Genomic DNA, 15,000 nt, shown 5'->3' on the forward strand with positions numbered 1-15,000 from the left:
CGACCGCTCCGGCGCGCCGACACTGCTCCCCGGTAGCCTACTATGGGTTGTGTCGCCAACTCCACCGGGACCGAAGTGCTACTGCAACAACTGGAGGCTCTGCGGAGCGCGGCGCAACTTTCTCAACTCTTCCACTTCACGGAGAAAAGAAAGGTCAGGTCGAGAGATTAGAACCGGGGCTGCACGCGCACCGCGTTTTCTATTTGTGGTGCATTGATCGAATTAAATCGTACGAATGATGGTGATAATAATAATAATACGGAAAACAGTGAAAAAAGGAATGTGCGATAGTCCTACTGTTAATAATAACAATTGTTGTTGCTATTATTCCGAAGCTCCACTATTTGTGTTATTATTATCTTAAGCTATTAACGTAAAATGTTGCTCTCTTTCTGCAAATTGTCTTGGGTCACCAAGTCTCGGCGTTAGTTTCTCAAACCTTTCTGAGCGTCGCAGAGTGCCAGTGAATCAATGGGAGCTTGGCTTTTTTTTCTCTCTCTCTCACTGTTGATCTCATACACGAGGGTGTTTAAAGTGGTCCAGTACGCCCCCATGTGGCCGTACACGGGATCGCATGCAATGTGGAGCCGGGCCGGATCGTGGTAGTTATTGGAGAATAAGGACTACATATTTGTTAGATGGGATAAGTTCAAATTGTGAATGTGTCAATACAATAGTGGTGTTGTTATTTCATATCCGTCTCGTTGTAAGCCTGTAGCCAATGTTCAACTCAAAGTCGACTCAATTGTAAAAATTAAATGGGACTCAATTATTTCGGTATGTTGAGGATTTATAATGATAGGCTACAAATAATGCTTATAATCATTAAAAATATATTTATATATATAATCGAGGCTATTTTTCCTGTTGTCTGCAAAGTTGTAATTCCATTGGCTTCTAAATATTTTGCTGGGTTTTTGAAGTGAAAACGCGATGGGCCTATAAGTAATTGTCCGACATTATTCGTCTGTTGATGGACACCCCTGTACACCCATTAATAGAGCTAATACATTGTTTCCTGTTAGTATTCGTTTCTTTGTCTCGTTTGGAATTTAAGAGATTAACATTCAGATAGGTTTCACAGTATTGTTACACATTAAAAAATAGAATCCGTATTTCAATAGATACATTTTAGAGAAATATCGAAAATTCGTATAGCCTATTTGAATTTGTTGATGTTATTCTTTTTCTCTTTTTTTTTTACAATTATCTAATTAAATGCGATGTCTTCTCCTGGATGATTAAACACAAATTTATATTGTTATTTATAATAACTGAAAAATCAACAGTACTCAACAGAGATATTTTCTATTATTGACACATGGTGTCCTTTTAAAAACGATATTCCTCTATTGATTTATATTTGTTTCATTCAATTGAATATGAGCCTGTTATTTACTTCGTTATCATTGTTTAAAATGTGCTTTACTGACCTTACATTGCATTATTAAGCCATCAGGTGCAACAAGACCTTGCATTGAAAGGTGTTCTCTCCGTCTATCTCAGATCTATTATAAAGCGGTCCGTGACATCGAACCGGGCGAAGAGCTGCTGGTTTATATGAAGGACGGCATCTTCCCCGAGGGATCCATGGCGCCCAACATGGAAGGTAAGATCAGCGTTTATCATTAGTGCGCCATTTAAACAAATTTAACCTTCCCCCTATTGCTTCTGTGCATTGCATAACCGCTAATGTGACAAGGGTGGCAATAGGCCAAGGTTTTTTTTTAAACCCAGCAAGGTGTTCTGGAGACGTGTAAATGAATGCAATGACTCAATTAAATCTCGCACCTGTTTTGTGAAATTGTGAAAAAAAGGCTAAGAAGGTGGCAGGCATTTTGTTCTAGGCGTGGAGACAGTAATTGAATAGGCCTAGCCTATATGCTCGATAATACTCAAGTTGCGATAGGCCCATAAAGCACATAGTTAAAGAAAAGCTTCGCGGCTTGCCATTCATTAAATAACCCGTCTTTTAAATGGTCCAGGTTTTTACATCATGAGATGATCTACAGATCACATTTATCGTTTATTCAATGAAGGAGACTCCAATCAACGTGGTTCTCATCTAGAGTGAAAGTTGTAGGCCTCTACGCAAACGCAGTTCCTTAATTCGGTGTTCATTTGACACTGTCCTATTCAATGTTTAGATGCGGTCCGTTTTAAGGCACTAGGCCAACGACCGAGGGGTCGATTAATTCACGTGTCACGTGTCCAGGGGTCAAGTAATCCGAGACTCATTAGTTTACCTCTTCCTCCTTTCATCCGGGCAGCCTCCGGGTCAAATTGAACGTGCACGATATTCTTATTGTTTATCTCCCGATCTGGCTTTGATGTTCAGCTTCGATTAGGGCCCGTCTCGCGAACTCTCGCTTCGGCGGGAAACGGCCCGGACTCCTCGTGAACATATTGTAGGCCTACTTATTGCGGTGGATGGGAGGTTGTCAGGTAACAGTGTGTTGTTGTGTTTTCCAAGTCTTTCGGGGAAAACCGCGAGTAAAAAAATAAATAAAAAAAGCTGATTACTTTAACTTGTCATGAACTATCAAAACGGGGGGAGAGAAAACACGATGTTCGTGAGACGTTCGGAATTACACACAATATGTCCCCCCCCACCCCCCACCCCTCCCCTCCCATGTATAATGGCCTATATAGCGCGGGTCAGAAGTCTCTGCCAGAAGAACAGGGGATAGGCCTGCAACGGAGGGGTGGGAAAGGGAGTGGACGGCAGCACGCGAGATTATTGAAGAGAAACAGACTGGTAAATTAAAGGAGCGCTTGAAAGACGGCGGAGGAATGCAATTGCCTTGAGTCAATCCGCTCCTCCGTCAGCGTGTATCGCATCGCTATAGGTTGTGATCACGTGCGTGTTCGTGGTCGGGTGCGCGGGATATTTTTTTGTTATGTCTGGGAGACATGGGGGGAAAAGTGGGGGGGAACGAGGAAGGATAGCGAGAGAGACAGACAAAGAAAGACAAGAGTGAGTCCACCTGGTCCTTCTCAAATTATTTGCATCTAGCGTGCGTGCGCGTGCGTGTTGTGGCGCGGAGCTTGCCAACGCGCTCTCTCTCTCTCTCCCGGGCTTATCGGAGAAGGAATTTGAAGTAGAGGTCTTGAAGAGTCCCCCGAGAGCTCACCCATGCTCCCAGATTAGCCGCTAAACTGCACATAATTGTGTTTCCCTTCTTCTAGCGGAGAGCTATTAGTCTCCCCGTTTATGAGTCCATGCAATCCCCCCCAACCCTCCCCCCCCCCCCCCACACACACACACACACACACACACACACACACACACACACACACACACACACACACACACACACACACACACACACACACACACACACACAGAGTTAATCCCGCCCGCACTGGCTAGATAACTAAACAAAAGAAAACGAAACACTCACAACTATTCCCTCAGACACACAGACAATAGGCCTACTCCGCATAGACCAACATACAATACCAATATATGCAATTAAAAGTGGTACCCTTTGTGTTGAAGTGTACATGCGTGTAAAAATACATAGGCTTAAAGCTGCTCGGTGGATCCCCTCTTTAGGAAACATGCACTCAGTCAAAAGAGAAGTACGGTGACATCCCCCCCCCCCCCCCTCTTTACTGTTGAGAAATAACGGTCTGTTGTGACTCCGCCAGCCCGCGGTTCCCTCCCAGCGAGACGCTCCGTGTGATATATGGGCTACATCCTCCGCGCGGCGCGGCCGTTTGGCGTGTTAGCTTAAAGCCTCCGACTCCTGCCCCGCGCCACCGCCGCACGGCCCATTGACCAGCGGGTCATTTAGCCGTAGCACCAAGGTCAGCGCGGCTATGCTAACATTGCTAATGCCCCTTTGCTAACGCTGCCAAGACGTTCCAGCTGGGTAAACGGCCACCTGCGGGCGGGGACAGGTGAGCCGCGCACTGTAAGTCATTTCGGATGAACTCATTAGGCTCCGTCCGAAATGATGGATGGATGGATGGGTGGGTAGGCGGCTGGCGGGTGCTGGGTGGGTCTGGTAGTCGGAGGGGGGGGGGGGGGGGGGGGGGGGGGGGGGGGGGAGTTGAATCAGGTGAGGGAAGGTTGGCATAGGAACAACAGTGAGTCCCACTCGACTCAAACTGCTGCCTCGGCCCCCTCATGGCTGATTCTGTTAGGAAAATGTTATGTAAACAAACACACACAAACACACACACACACACACACACACACACACACACACACACACACACACGTACCCCCCCACACACACACAAACATGTAGGCCACACACCCGTACACACAAAAAAAACCTTGCACACATATAAATGACCTCTATTTTACTCCAACCAAAGTTATACACACACATCCACACATGAATAACTACACCGACACACACGCACGCACACACACACACACACAGAACAACTCTCCAGCCAGCCAACCTCTCCCCCCCAGAGCTGTTGAACTTGGCGTTGCGTTCAGGAACTCTCCATTGAAAAGTTGGCCTGTGTTTAATGTGTTTGACCTTGGTGCTGCGAAGTACCGTAAAGGTTATCTGCTTGGAAGGGGAAGAGCGAGCCTTATTGTTTCCCCCTGCGTGTTGTTAGGGCTCAGACTGCGTCGCGGCCAGCAAGCCATTATCCGAGTTAATGAAGGCCATGTTTTACCGCTAATTGATCCCTCCACCCTCTCACCTCCTCCCCGCTTCTTTATGCGAATGCCAATTTGGACGATCGGGCTGGTTTTACCGCTCAAACACGAGCGTGATTAGCTGTAATCAAGCAGGCGGCGTGCGAGAGGGACAGGGAGGTAAAGGACACGTGTTCTGATTGGCTTCTCGGTCGTCGTCCTTCTTGCCTTTGAACGCCCGTCGTTGTCAGCCGCCGTTCATGTGATCCTACCTCCTCCCTCATATTATATATTCATTTCTTGTTCATCTGTTATTCATATTTTATAACAATAACAGAGGCTCATGGGGGAATCATAGGGCTACATGGACTCACCTCTGATACGCTCCCCTCTGAGCAGTTGCTTTTTGTTTTAGTAAATGACATATTCAATTGAATGTCTTGTTCGTGTAACATACTGAGTAACTTCAACGGTGTATTCACGGGTTGGTTTTCTGTTTGTGTGTGCGTTTGTATGTGCGCGTGCGTGCGCGTGTGTGTGTGCAGACGAGCAGATGTACCGCTGCGAGGACTGTGACGAGCTGTTCACCACGTCCCTGGAGCTGCGGCGGCACCAGAAGTACTCGTGCTCCAGCTCGGGCTCGCTGTTCGACGCGCTCAGCGAGGACTTCAAGCAGGAGCGGGAGGACAGCGACGAGGCCGTCCACGAGTGCAAGGACTGTGAGAAGATCTTCCCCAACGAGTACAGGTGAGGGAACACGAGGGGAGGGTCCCTGTTGGTAGTGATGGGTGCTGGTTCAGATCAGGGGATTAGTGAATGAAGGGTCCCTGATGGTAGTGATGGGTGCTGGTGCAGTTCAGCGGATTTATGAATGAAGGGATCCTGGTGGTAATGATGGATGCTGGTGGAAACATATGAATATAAATCATTTTGTGTTTGTTTTCTGTAAAATATTCACATCCGTGCACCTCTTCTTGAGTATCGTATAAGTAGTATTTATAGCTAATAATCTTTTTTTTTACCTCCTTTTGGGTTTGAGGTTTTAAAAGGCAGTGTCACAACAATGCAACAACACATGAAATCCATGCTATTTTGTAGTATTATCATTTACGTGAGGAGTGCAGACAGAGGGAAGTGTCTCTGCAACACAGGGAAGTATCCATGTGCGCTCTCTGCGTGAATACTCTGCCTTAGCCAAAGCAGCGATATCCACTAACCCCGATGTCCATGTCCCCTGTGCTCGTCCAGTCTGGGCCAGCACATGATAGTTCACACAGAGGAGCGAGAGTACAAGTGTGACCAATGCCCCAAGGCCTTCAACTGGAAGTCCAACCTAATCCGCCACCAGATGTCTCATGACAGCGGCAAGCGCTTTGAGTGTGAAAACTGTGATAAGGTACAGCACACCCCACACGTAAGTTGTGCACACAGCAGACAAAGGCTCCCTTTCCTGATTGTATTTACACTCTGGCATTTGACACGATTTCAAGTATTCCTGTTATTTATGTTGTGCTATAATATTCATGGGCATCATACGTAGACTATGTCCTTTTGCGTCTATCATGAAATATGTATTTAATCGCGTTAGAAATAACATGCTATTGTTGCGCTTCTTTATTTGGGTGCCAAAATCAACGCTAAAACATGTTATTATTGTGCTGTTATCATCCATTGTATGTGAAGATGGTGAAAGTGTTTACTTCAAGTGTTCTGTGCTCTCGATTCCTCCCCTCCCCCGCCCTTCACATACACCCACACACACACACACACACACACACACACACACACACACACACACACACACACACACACACACACACACAGGTGTTCACGGACCCCAGCAACCTGCAGCGGCACATCCGCTCGCAGCACGTGGGGGCGCGCGCCCACACCTGCCCCGAGTGTGGCAAGACCTTCGCCACGTCCTCGGGCCTCAAGCAGCACAAGCACATCCACAGCAGCGTCAAGCCCTTTATCTGTGAGTCAGAGCTATGGCCGCACGGGGGGGGAGGGGGGGGGGCTCCTCGCACCTCCTCGCACCTCCTCGCCGCCTTCATCTTCCTCTCCCTCATCCTCCTCCTCCTCCTGCTCCTCACCCAAATCGATGTCCTCTTCTCCATCTTCCTCCTCTTCCTCCTCCTCCTCACCCTCCTCCTCCTCCTAACCCTCCTCCTCCTCTTCCTCCTCCTCCTCCTCACCCTCCTCCTCCTCCTAACCCTCCTCCTCCTCTTCCTCCTCCTCCTCCTCCTCCTCACCCTCCTCCACCTCCTCCTCCTCCTCCTCCACCTCCTCTTCCTCCTCCTCCTTCTCCTCCTCCTCCTCCTCCTCCTCACCCTCCTCCTCCTCCTCTTCCTCCTCCTCCTAACCCTCCGCCTCCTCTTCCTCCTCCTCCTCCTCCTCCTCACCCTCCTCCTCCTCTACCTCCTCCTCCTCCTCACCCTCCTCCTCCTCCTCTACCTCCTCCTCCCTCTCCTCCTCCTCCTCCTCTTCCTCCTCCTCCTCCTCACCCTCCTCCTCCTCACCCTCACGCTCCTCCTTCTCCTCCTCTTCCTCCTCCTCCTCCTCCTCCTCACCCTCCTCCTCCTCACCCTCACCCTCCTCCACCTCCTCCTCACCCTCACCCTCCTCCTTCTCCTCCTCCTCTTCCTCCTCCTCCTTCTACTTACTCTCCATGTCCTCTTCACCCTCTTCCTCCTCCTCGCCCAAGTCCTTCTCATCCTCCTCCTTATCTTCCTTCTCCTCTTCACCCTCTTCCTCCTCCTCCTCCACTTCCTCCTCCTCATCTTGATCATTTGAGTGCATTATTTTAAGTGATATTTTTTAAAATGTTAGAAGAAATAATTCAAGTTCATTAAGTCATAAGGAACTAATTTTAATTGAAGGTTGATTTACAGTTATATTATATATTATAGTCCTAGTTGAACTGCGGTTGATTTGTAACCGGGGAGGTAAGTATTAATCCACTTCAATCCATTCAATGCACAATACACTCCATTCCTTTCCCCATTCATAACCTTCATCTACGACACTGTTAAAACACTCCCTTATGAAGCTCCTTCCACTTCCTCCTGCTGTACACATTGTGCTGTTGTGTTGTTGAAATGGTACACAGACTTAGAGACAGTTTTTAAATAGGTTTAACCAGGCCCTCGTGGGCTTTGTCCCCCTGCTCCCCTAGGCGAAGTGTGTCACAAGTCATACACACAGTTCTCCAACCTGTGCCGCCACAAGCGCATGCACGCCGACTGCCGCACGCAGATCAAGTGCAAAGACTGCGGCCAGATGTTCAGCACTACCTCCTCCCTCAACAAGCACCGGCGCTTCTGCGAGGGCAAGAACCATTTCGGCTCCCCGGTCGGGATGTTCAACCCGGGCATCCCCATGAGCTCCAGCCCCATCATGGCCAAGGCCAAGGGCCTCCACCCGCACCACCACCCGGGGCTGGCCCACGCCGGCCTGGGCTTCACTGACTACTTCACCTCCCGGCCCCACCCTCACGCCGGCCTGCCCTTCTCCACGGGGCCGCACGGCTACCCGTCCCTGTCGCACGGTTTCCCGGGTCTGTTCGCCCAGTCGCTGTACCCGCGCCCGCCCTTACTGCCCCCCAACCCCCTGCTGAAGAGCCCGCTGGGGCCGGACGGGAAGGGGGGCCGGGGCCCCATGGAGGCGCCGCTGCCGCTCTCCCTGATGGGCTCCATGAGCAGCAACGGGGGCATCGGGGGTCTGAGCCAGGGGGAGAGGGGGGAGAAGGAGGGCAAGGCCGACGTGTCCTCGAGTGGTGAGGTCAAGTCCAAGTCCAAGATGGCGGACATGTCGGACGGCAGCGACCTGGAGGACGTGAACACGACGAGCGGCACGGACCTGGACACCACCACGGGCACGGCGTCGGGCGACGGCTCCGACCTGGACAGCGACGGCGAGAGCGAGCGCGAGCGGAGCGGCAAGCGGAGGAAAGCGGCCCAGGCGGCCCCGGGGCCGGACGGCGGCCGGTCGGAGGACCCGAACGGGCCCCTGGTGTCGGCCATGGCCGGCGCCGCCGCGCGCTTCTCCATGGAGCGGCCGTTCCTCTCCAAGGCCGTCGCGCAGCACTCCTTCTTCCCGCCGCCGGACGAGCAGGCGCTCCCGCCCACCACCAGCCACGCCCAGACCGCCACCACCGACTCCATCAAGGCCATCGCCTCCATCGCCGAGAAGTACTTCGGCCCCGGGCTGATGGGCCTCCACCAGGAGAAGAAGATGGGGCCGCTGCCCTACCATTCCATGTTCCCCTTCCAGTTCCTGCCCAACTTCCCCCACTCGCTGTACCCCTTCAGCAGCGACCGGGGGGCCCTCAACCCCGGCCTGTTCTTCAAGCCCGAGCCCAAGTCCCCCCGAGAGCAGCTGCACAAAATGGCGCCGGTGGCGCCGGGGCCCCCCGCCGCGCCCACCCCCGACTCGGCGTTCGACCTCACCACCAAGGCCAAGGAGACCAAGCCGGCCCCCCCGACGCCGCCCAAGCCCAGCAACCCCAACGGCGGCCCCCCGCGGGCGGCGACCGGCGAGGAGCAGCCCCTGGACCTCAGCATCGGCAGCCGGCGCCGGAGCGGGCCCAACGGCGTGGCCTCGGACCCCCAGGGGCGCAAGCACCACCCCTACGGGGCCGGCAAGGGAACACCCTCCAAGGAGGACGCCCCGACGGGTCACATGCCCCCGCACGCCCAGTCGCTGCACCAGTCGCCCATCGGCCTGCAGCACCCGCAGGGCCTGTCTCACCCCCCGCAGCCGTCGCCCCTCCACTACGCCAAGCCCTCCGCCTTCTTCATGGACCCCATGTACAGGTATTTCAGCCCCGAGCTCACCCGCAAGTCCGCCTCACCCACAGGGCTCTGGACCAAGTGCATGATGGGATGTGAGTCTGTATCGTATGTATAGAGTCCCTACCAGGTGGGACCAGGTGCATGATGGGCCGTGAATCTGTATAGGGTGCCTACCATGCAGGACCAGGTGCATGATGGGCCGTGAGTCTGTATAGGGTCCCTACCATGTAGGACCAGGTGCATGATGGGCCGTGAGTCTGTATAGGGTCCCTACCAGGTGGGACCAGGTGCATGATGGGACGTGAGTCTGTATAGGGTCCCTACCATGTAGGACCAGGTGCATGATGGGCCGTGAGTCTGTATAGGGTCCCTACCAGGTAGGACCAGGTGCATGATGGGCCGTGAGTCTGTACAGAGTCCCTACCAGGTAGGACCAGGTGCATGATGGGCCGTGAGTCTGTACAGAGTCCCTACCAGGTGGGACACGGTGAGTCGGCTACGGTGCTACGTGGTACGTAACCCTTTACCCCTTGCTGTTGGTCCAGCAGGGTGGAGAAGAGGAAACTCCTCGACCCGGTGGGCGCGCTGAAGGAGAAGTTCCTCAGGCCCTCGCCGCTGCTGTTCCATCCCCAGGTAGGACCACCAGACACCCACGCACACACACACACACACACACACACACACACACACACACACACACACACACACACACACACACGCATACACTTATACATACACACATATACACACACACACACACACACACACACACGCATACACACACACACACACACACACGCATACACACACACACACACACACACACGCATACACTTATACATACACACATACACACACACACACACGCATACACTTATACATACACACATACACACACACACACACACACACACACACACACACACACACACACACGCACACACACACACACACACACACAAACTGATACAAACACACATACTAACACATGCACACACACTCACACATACACACACACACAGACACACAGACACACTCAGAACCAGGTAATAGAGGGCCGATATGTTGGGGGTCCAACAGTATTTGGTTCGATCCCCCATACTGGCCTTCCGCCTGTAGTCATCCTTGACCAGAGGCCTCATACCCTACCTGCTCCGTCACGACAACACGCACATCAACAACCAAACGACCACGCAGACTCGGTAACAAGACTGTTGTGATCCCAGATGTACGTGCGCCCCCCCCCCCCTAACCTTGACCAGGCTGTCTCCCACGGGGGCGGAACCGGCGTCCCGGGGTTCACACCTCCAGATATGATCCGTTATTATTATGTTTTAACGGGCGTGCGTTCTGTGAAAGGAGCACAGCTCTGCCTCCCACGCCGCGGCTACCGCTAGCCCCCTCCGTCGGCCATCATTCCTCAGTGTTGATGTTATTCCTCAAGGGTTCGGTGTGCCATTTCTCCCTTTGTCTGCGCGGCGGCGCCTGTGTTAGCGCGCCGACGCTACCTCGCTCTGAAGACACACGGCCTTATCGCCGGGGCTCTCAGGACAATCAGCCACATTGTTCGGCCGTCCCTCCAACCCGAGCCGGCCTCTTCAGGTTCTTGATTACAGGGAATGATAGTATTAATAAATAATACCGACGACGGGATGGAGAAGAGAATAAGCGTTTGAATTGTGGGTTGGATGCCCCGCGTAGCCACTTGGCTAGGCTAAAGTTAGCCGTGGCATTGTTTCGTGCGCTGAGAGCACACAGAATGGTTAATAACTCCCCCCCCCCCCCCACACCTTCAGAGCAGAAGGGCTTGTTGTTTGGGTCTGGCTGGCTGGCTGGCTAGATAATAGCACTTTGTCCATCAAGGACATCCTGTGTTTGTGTCCATAAGAATGGGGGGCTCTTGTTGGGGAAATCGTTTTATCTGACCTGGAAATCTGGGTCCTCTATCAATCGTGACTTTGCAATACACACATTTGCCGGTGCATATGCAGACAGATACACACACACACACACACACACACACACACACACACACACACAGACACACACACACACACACACACACACACAAGAATTAACAGGCTATGCATGCATCTGTGTGTATGACACTTTTTTTATATGATCCAGCAAAAGGGAAATCATACAAGCACTTCATTCCTGCAGCAGCACGGGATATCTTTAGAATGTAATACGCATCATAAAATATACACACAATGTAAATAGATACAAGCTGACAAGAAATTACACAGCTTTTCATCCTGTTCTCTGACTGCACTGATGAGGAGTTATGTATCAAGTATTCAATCGGGGGCATGTTGGCTCACAGCCAACATCTGATAATCCTATTTAGCATATGTATCCTCATTCCATATGGGTTAATATTGGTTAATATGGGTTAATAATTCACAGTATTGCTGGCACGTATTGCGAGCATTTGGCACGTATTGCAAGCCTTTATTTAATAGAATCACTATAGAATAGTCTCCACCACACCACCACCACCACCACCACCACCACAGGAGCAGATCCCAGTATCAAGCGCATTCTCCCAGGGGCCGTCTGTCCGGGCCCCGGGATCCTCCCAGCCCCGACACAATGCCACCTCTAATTCGGTCGCGATGACGGCGTCGGCCGGCCCACGGGCTCCTACGCCCCGTTCTCACACAGGGGCGAATAAACACATCGAGACGGAGTGTCTGTCCCAGTGTCTCCGCCGTCCCCGCGCTCGCTCGCAGAGAGGGAACAACCAAACAAAACAAAAACACTTAGGAAGGATGTAAGCTGCTTTTGGCAAATAAACTCCCCCATCGTCTGCGGCCTTTGTTCCCGAGCCCCCCCCCGCCCCCTCCCCCCTCAGAGGGGAAGTGGTTATCGGTCAGGAGTATCTGGACCACACTGTTCTGCTGCGGCTCAAACCCAGGGCCCTTCATGGCTTATTGGACGCTGGGCGGCTTCGGTCCGGGTGCAGGAGGCAAGGGGGGCGAGGAACAGAGTGTGGGTCCTGGGATGGGATGGGAGACCCGTGGTGATGCGTGGTGATGCGTGGTGGGGGGGTGGGGGGTGGGGGGGTTGTGGTCGGTCAGAGGGTTAACCCTCCTCCCTGAAGCACAATGAACAAGGCTGAGCTCTGCTGTAGCGCCTTCTCCAGACGTCCCACTCCTCTCTCTCTTTCTCTGTGTCTCTCTGTCTCTCTGTCTCACCCTCTCTCTCTCTGTCTTTCTGTCTCTCTGTCTCACTCTCTCGGTCACTCTCTCTGACTCTCTCTCTATTCCTGTCTCTCTCTCTCTATCTGTCTCTCATTTGGTATCTCATTTGTGAACAATTTAATGAAAATAATCATTCTTCTTTATGTAAGGTTTTAGTCTCCAAAACAACATGGAGGATCTAAATGTACTGGATGGATTATTTCCACTTACATGTGCTGCACTGTTGTTGGTGAATAACAAAACTAAAAGGTTTAGGGCAACAACACCTGAATCCAAAAGCTCCCCATCCTCCCCATCATTCCAAACCAGAGTAACCAATGAAATGACGTGCGCTCTTCTGGCTCCTCCCCCTAGATGTCTGCCATGGAGAACATGACGGAGAAGCTGGAGAGCTTCGGCTCCCTCAAGCTGGACGCCCCGCCCACCTCATTACAGCACTCCGCCCACCCGCTCTTCAACTTCCGCTCCCCGCCCCCCTCCCTATCGGACGCCATCCTACGCAAGGGCAAGGAGCGCTACACCTGCAGGTGAGTTCGCCGCGCAACGGAGCCACCCGCAGTGCTGCCGCGTCAGCGCTAGCGAGCTGAAGCTAGCTGAAAGCGCAACTGGTTTTGAGGTCCATAACGAACGCGTGTGTGTCTTGTCGTTTTGTCCCCCCCCCGGACAGGTACTGTGGGAAGATCTTCCCCCGCTCCGCCAACCTCACCAGACACCTGCGGACACACACAGGGGAGCAACCCTACAGGTACCCCCTCCCCCGTCCCCCTGGCCCTCATCCCTCTCTTCTCTTCCATGCTCCCCTCTCTGCTCCTCCTGTGTCATTCCCTCTCCCCTTCTTTCTTTCTTTCTAACCCTCCTCACCCTCTCTCTCTCTCACCCTCTCTCTCTCTCTCTCTCTCTCTCTCTCTCTCTCTCTCTCTCTCTCTCTCTCTCTCTCTCTCTCTCACCCTCTCTCTCTCTCTCTCTCTCTCTCTCTCTCTCTCTCTCTCTCTCTCTATCTCTCTGTCTCCTCCCCCCTTTCTACCTCGGCCTCTCCTCACCCTCTCCCTCCCCCTCTCTCTCTCTCCCCCACCAGGTGTAAATACTGTGACCGGTCCTTCAGCATCTCGTCCAACCTGCAGAGACACGTGCGCAACATCCACAACAAGGAGAAGCCCTTCAAGTGTCACCTGTGCAACCGCTGCTTCGGCCAGCAGACCAACCTGGACCGCCACCTCAAGAAGCATGAGCACGAGAACATTCCTGGTGAGCGGCACGCTCAGTCGTTTGTCAGCGATCAAATAGTATAATCCCGACTGAAATCGTAACATCTCAGACGGCTTGGGTCAATGGACAACTGTAGCAGAGAGAACCACCTTCACATATGTTGTTAATATTGTGCAACCCAATAAGAGCCAGGGGTTTGAGCATGCTTCTGCCTAGTGATACAGGAAGCCCTTCACATACACTTAAATCATCCAAAAATACTATTTATAAACTAAAACATACAATCCAAGATCCAGAACTATGCCTCCCCCCAAAAGAACGATGAAATATGTCTCCAAAGCCTCCTATGTTCCCAACCCAAGGGGGTTTTAATAGTCAGTGTGGGGCTGGGACGGGGATGAGGTCTACCTCGACCTTTCAGCAACACACTTACTCTGAAGTCGGCCGACAACAAGGTTCGCTGTCAAAATCACTTTTTCCATCTCTGGCCGCTGGCTCTCCACAGAGCCGTTACATAAACTCTAAAGTTAACAATCCTCATTGGCAGGAACTAAGATGAACCCCCCCCCCTCCCAAATAGACACCCCTGGCAGTAAACACTGACCGACTCGAAGCGAGATTGACGCGGAATACCGTTCATCTGACATCACAGCTGCGGAGCGGGGCGAGAGTAGAGTTACACACCATACCGCGCCGGACATCTGAATAACAACCCGTATTTACTGTGCATGCTGGCGGCGGGGGAATCGATGGCGGATCCCTCGTTCCGTCTCTCGCTACGTGAAACCCAACCTCGGAAACGTCATGGATTGAGCACAGTGACCGCCAAGATTTTATTTTATTCACGTTTCGTTTCTGAAAGGCTACGTCCGTCTCTTAAAATACAATTATTCAGCGGGCGCGATGCCGAGCGGGCTGTAGGGAAACGCTGTTGTTAATTAAGCTGTTTCTATAACATCAAGTAGGAAGTGGAATTGCTGATTATGGTATAATTATTATTGTATAATTATTGCACATGTATTATTTGACCATTATACTATTGTATTAATATTATCATTATTAAAACAACTAAGTTTGCCTTAAATTATGTTAACCCGATATCATACAAATCCAGGTTATTTAAATTACACAAATTACGTGTTAAGATAGTTTTTTTTACGGATATGTAACAAAACTAACTGTTGGT

The 15,000-nt window shown here is 51.8% G+C and overlaps 1 protein-coding gene across 4 annotated transcripts in view; it reads left to right on the forward strand.

The window, feature by feature from the left end:
- Positions 1-15,000, forward strand: part of prdm16 (PR domain containing 16) — a 91,729-nt gene that overhangs the window by 70,745 nt on the left and 5,984 nt on the right. For 2 of the 4 annotated variants that reach the window (XM_030362576.1, XM_030362579.1), the window contains exons 3-11: positions 1,507-1,609; positions 5,152-5,353; positions 5,855-6,020; positions 6,431-6,584; positions 7,785-9,423; positions 9,948-10,035; positions 12,963-13,135; positions 13,276-13,353; positions 13,684-13,853. In XM_030362576.1, the coding sequence (XP_030218436.1) occupies positions 1,507-1,609; positions 5,152-5,353; positions 5,855-6,020; positions 6,431-6,584; positions 7,785-9,423; positions 9,948-10,035; positions 12,963-13,135; positions 13,276-13,353; positions 13,684-13,853 (2,773 nt within the window). Of the gene's footprint in view, positions 154-1,506; positions 1,610-5,151; positions 5,354-5,854; positions 6,021-6,430; positions 6,585-7,784; positions 9,424-9,947; positions 10,036-12,962; positions 13,136-13,275; positions 13,354-13,683; positions 13,854-15,000 lie in introns of all 4 variants that reach the window. The other 2 variants (XM_030362577.1, XM_030362578.1) reach the window with 2 other exon arrangements.

The sequence above is a fragment of the Gadus morhua genome, chromosome 1 (assembly GCF_902167405.1).
Source record: "Gadus morhua chromosome 1, gadMor3.0, whole genome shotgun sequence".
Taxonomy (NCBI): domain Eukaryota; kingdom Metazoa; phylum Chordata; class Actinopteri; order Gadiformes; family Gadidae; genus Gadus; species Gadus morhua.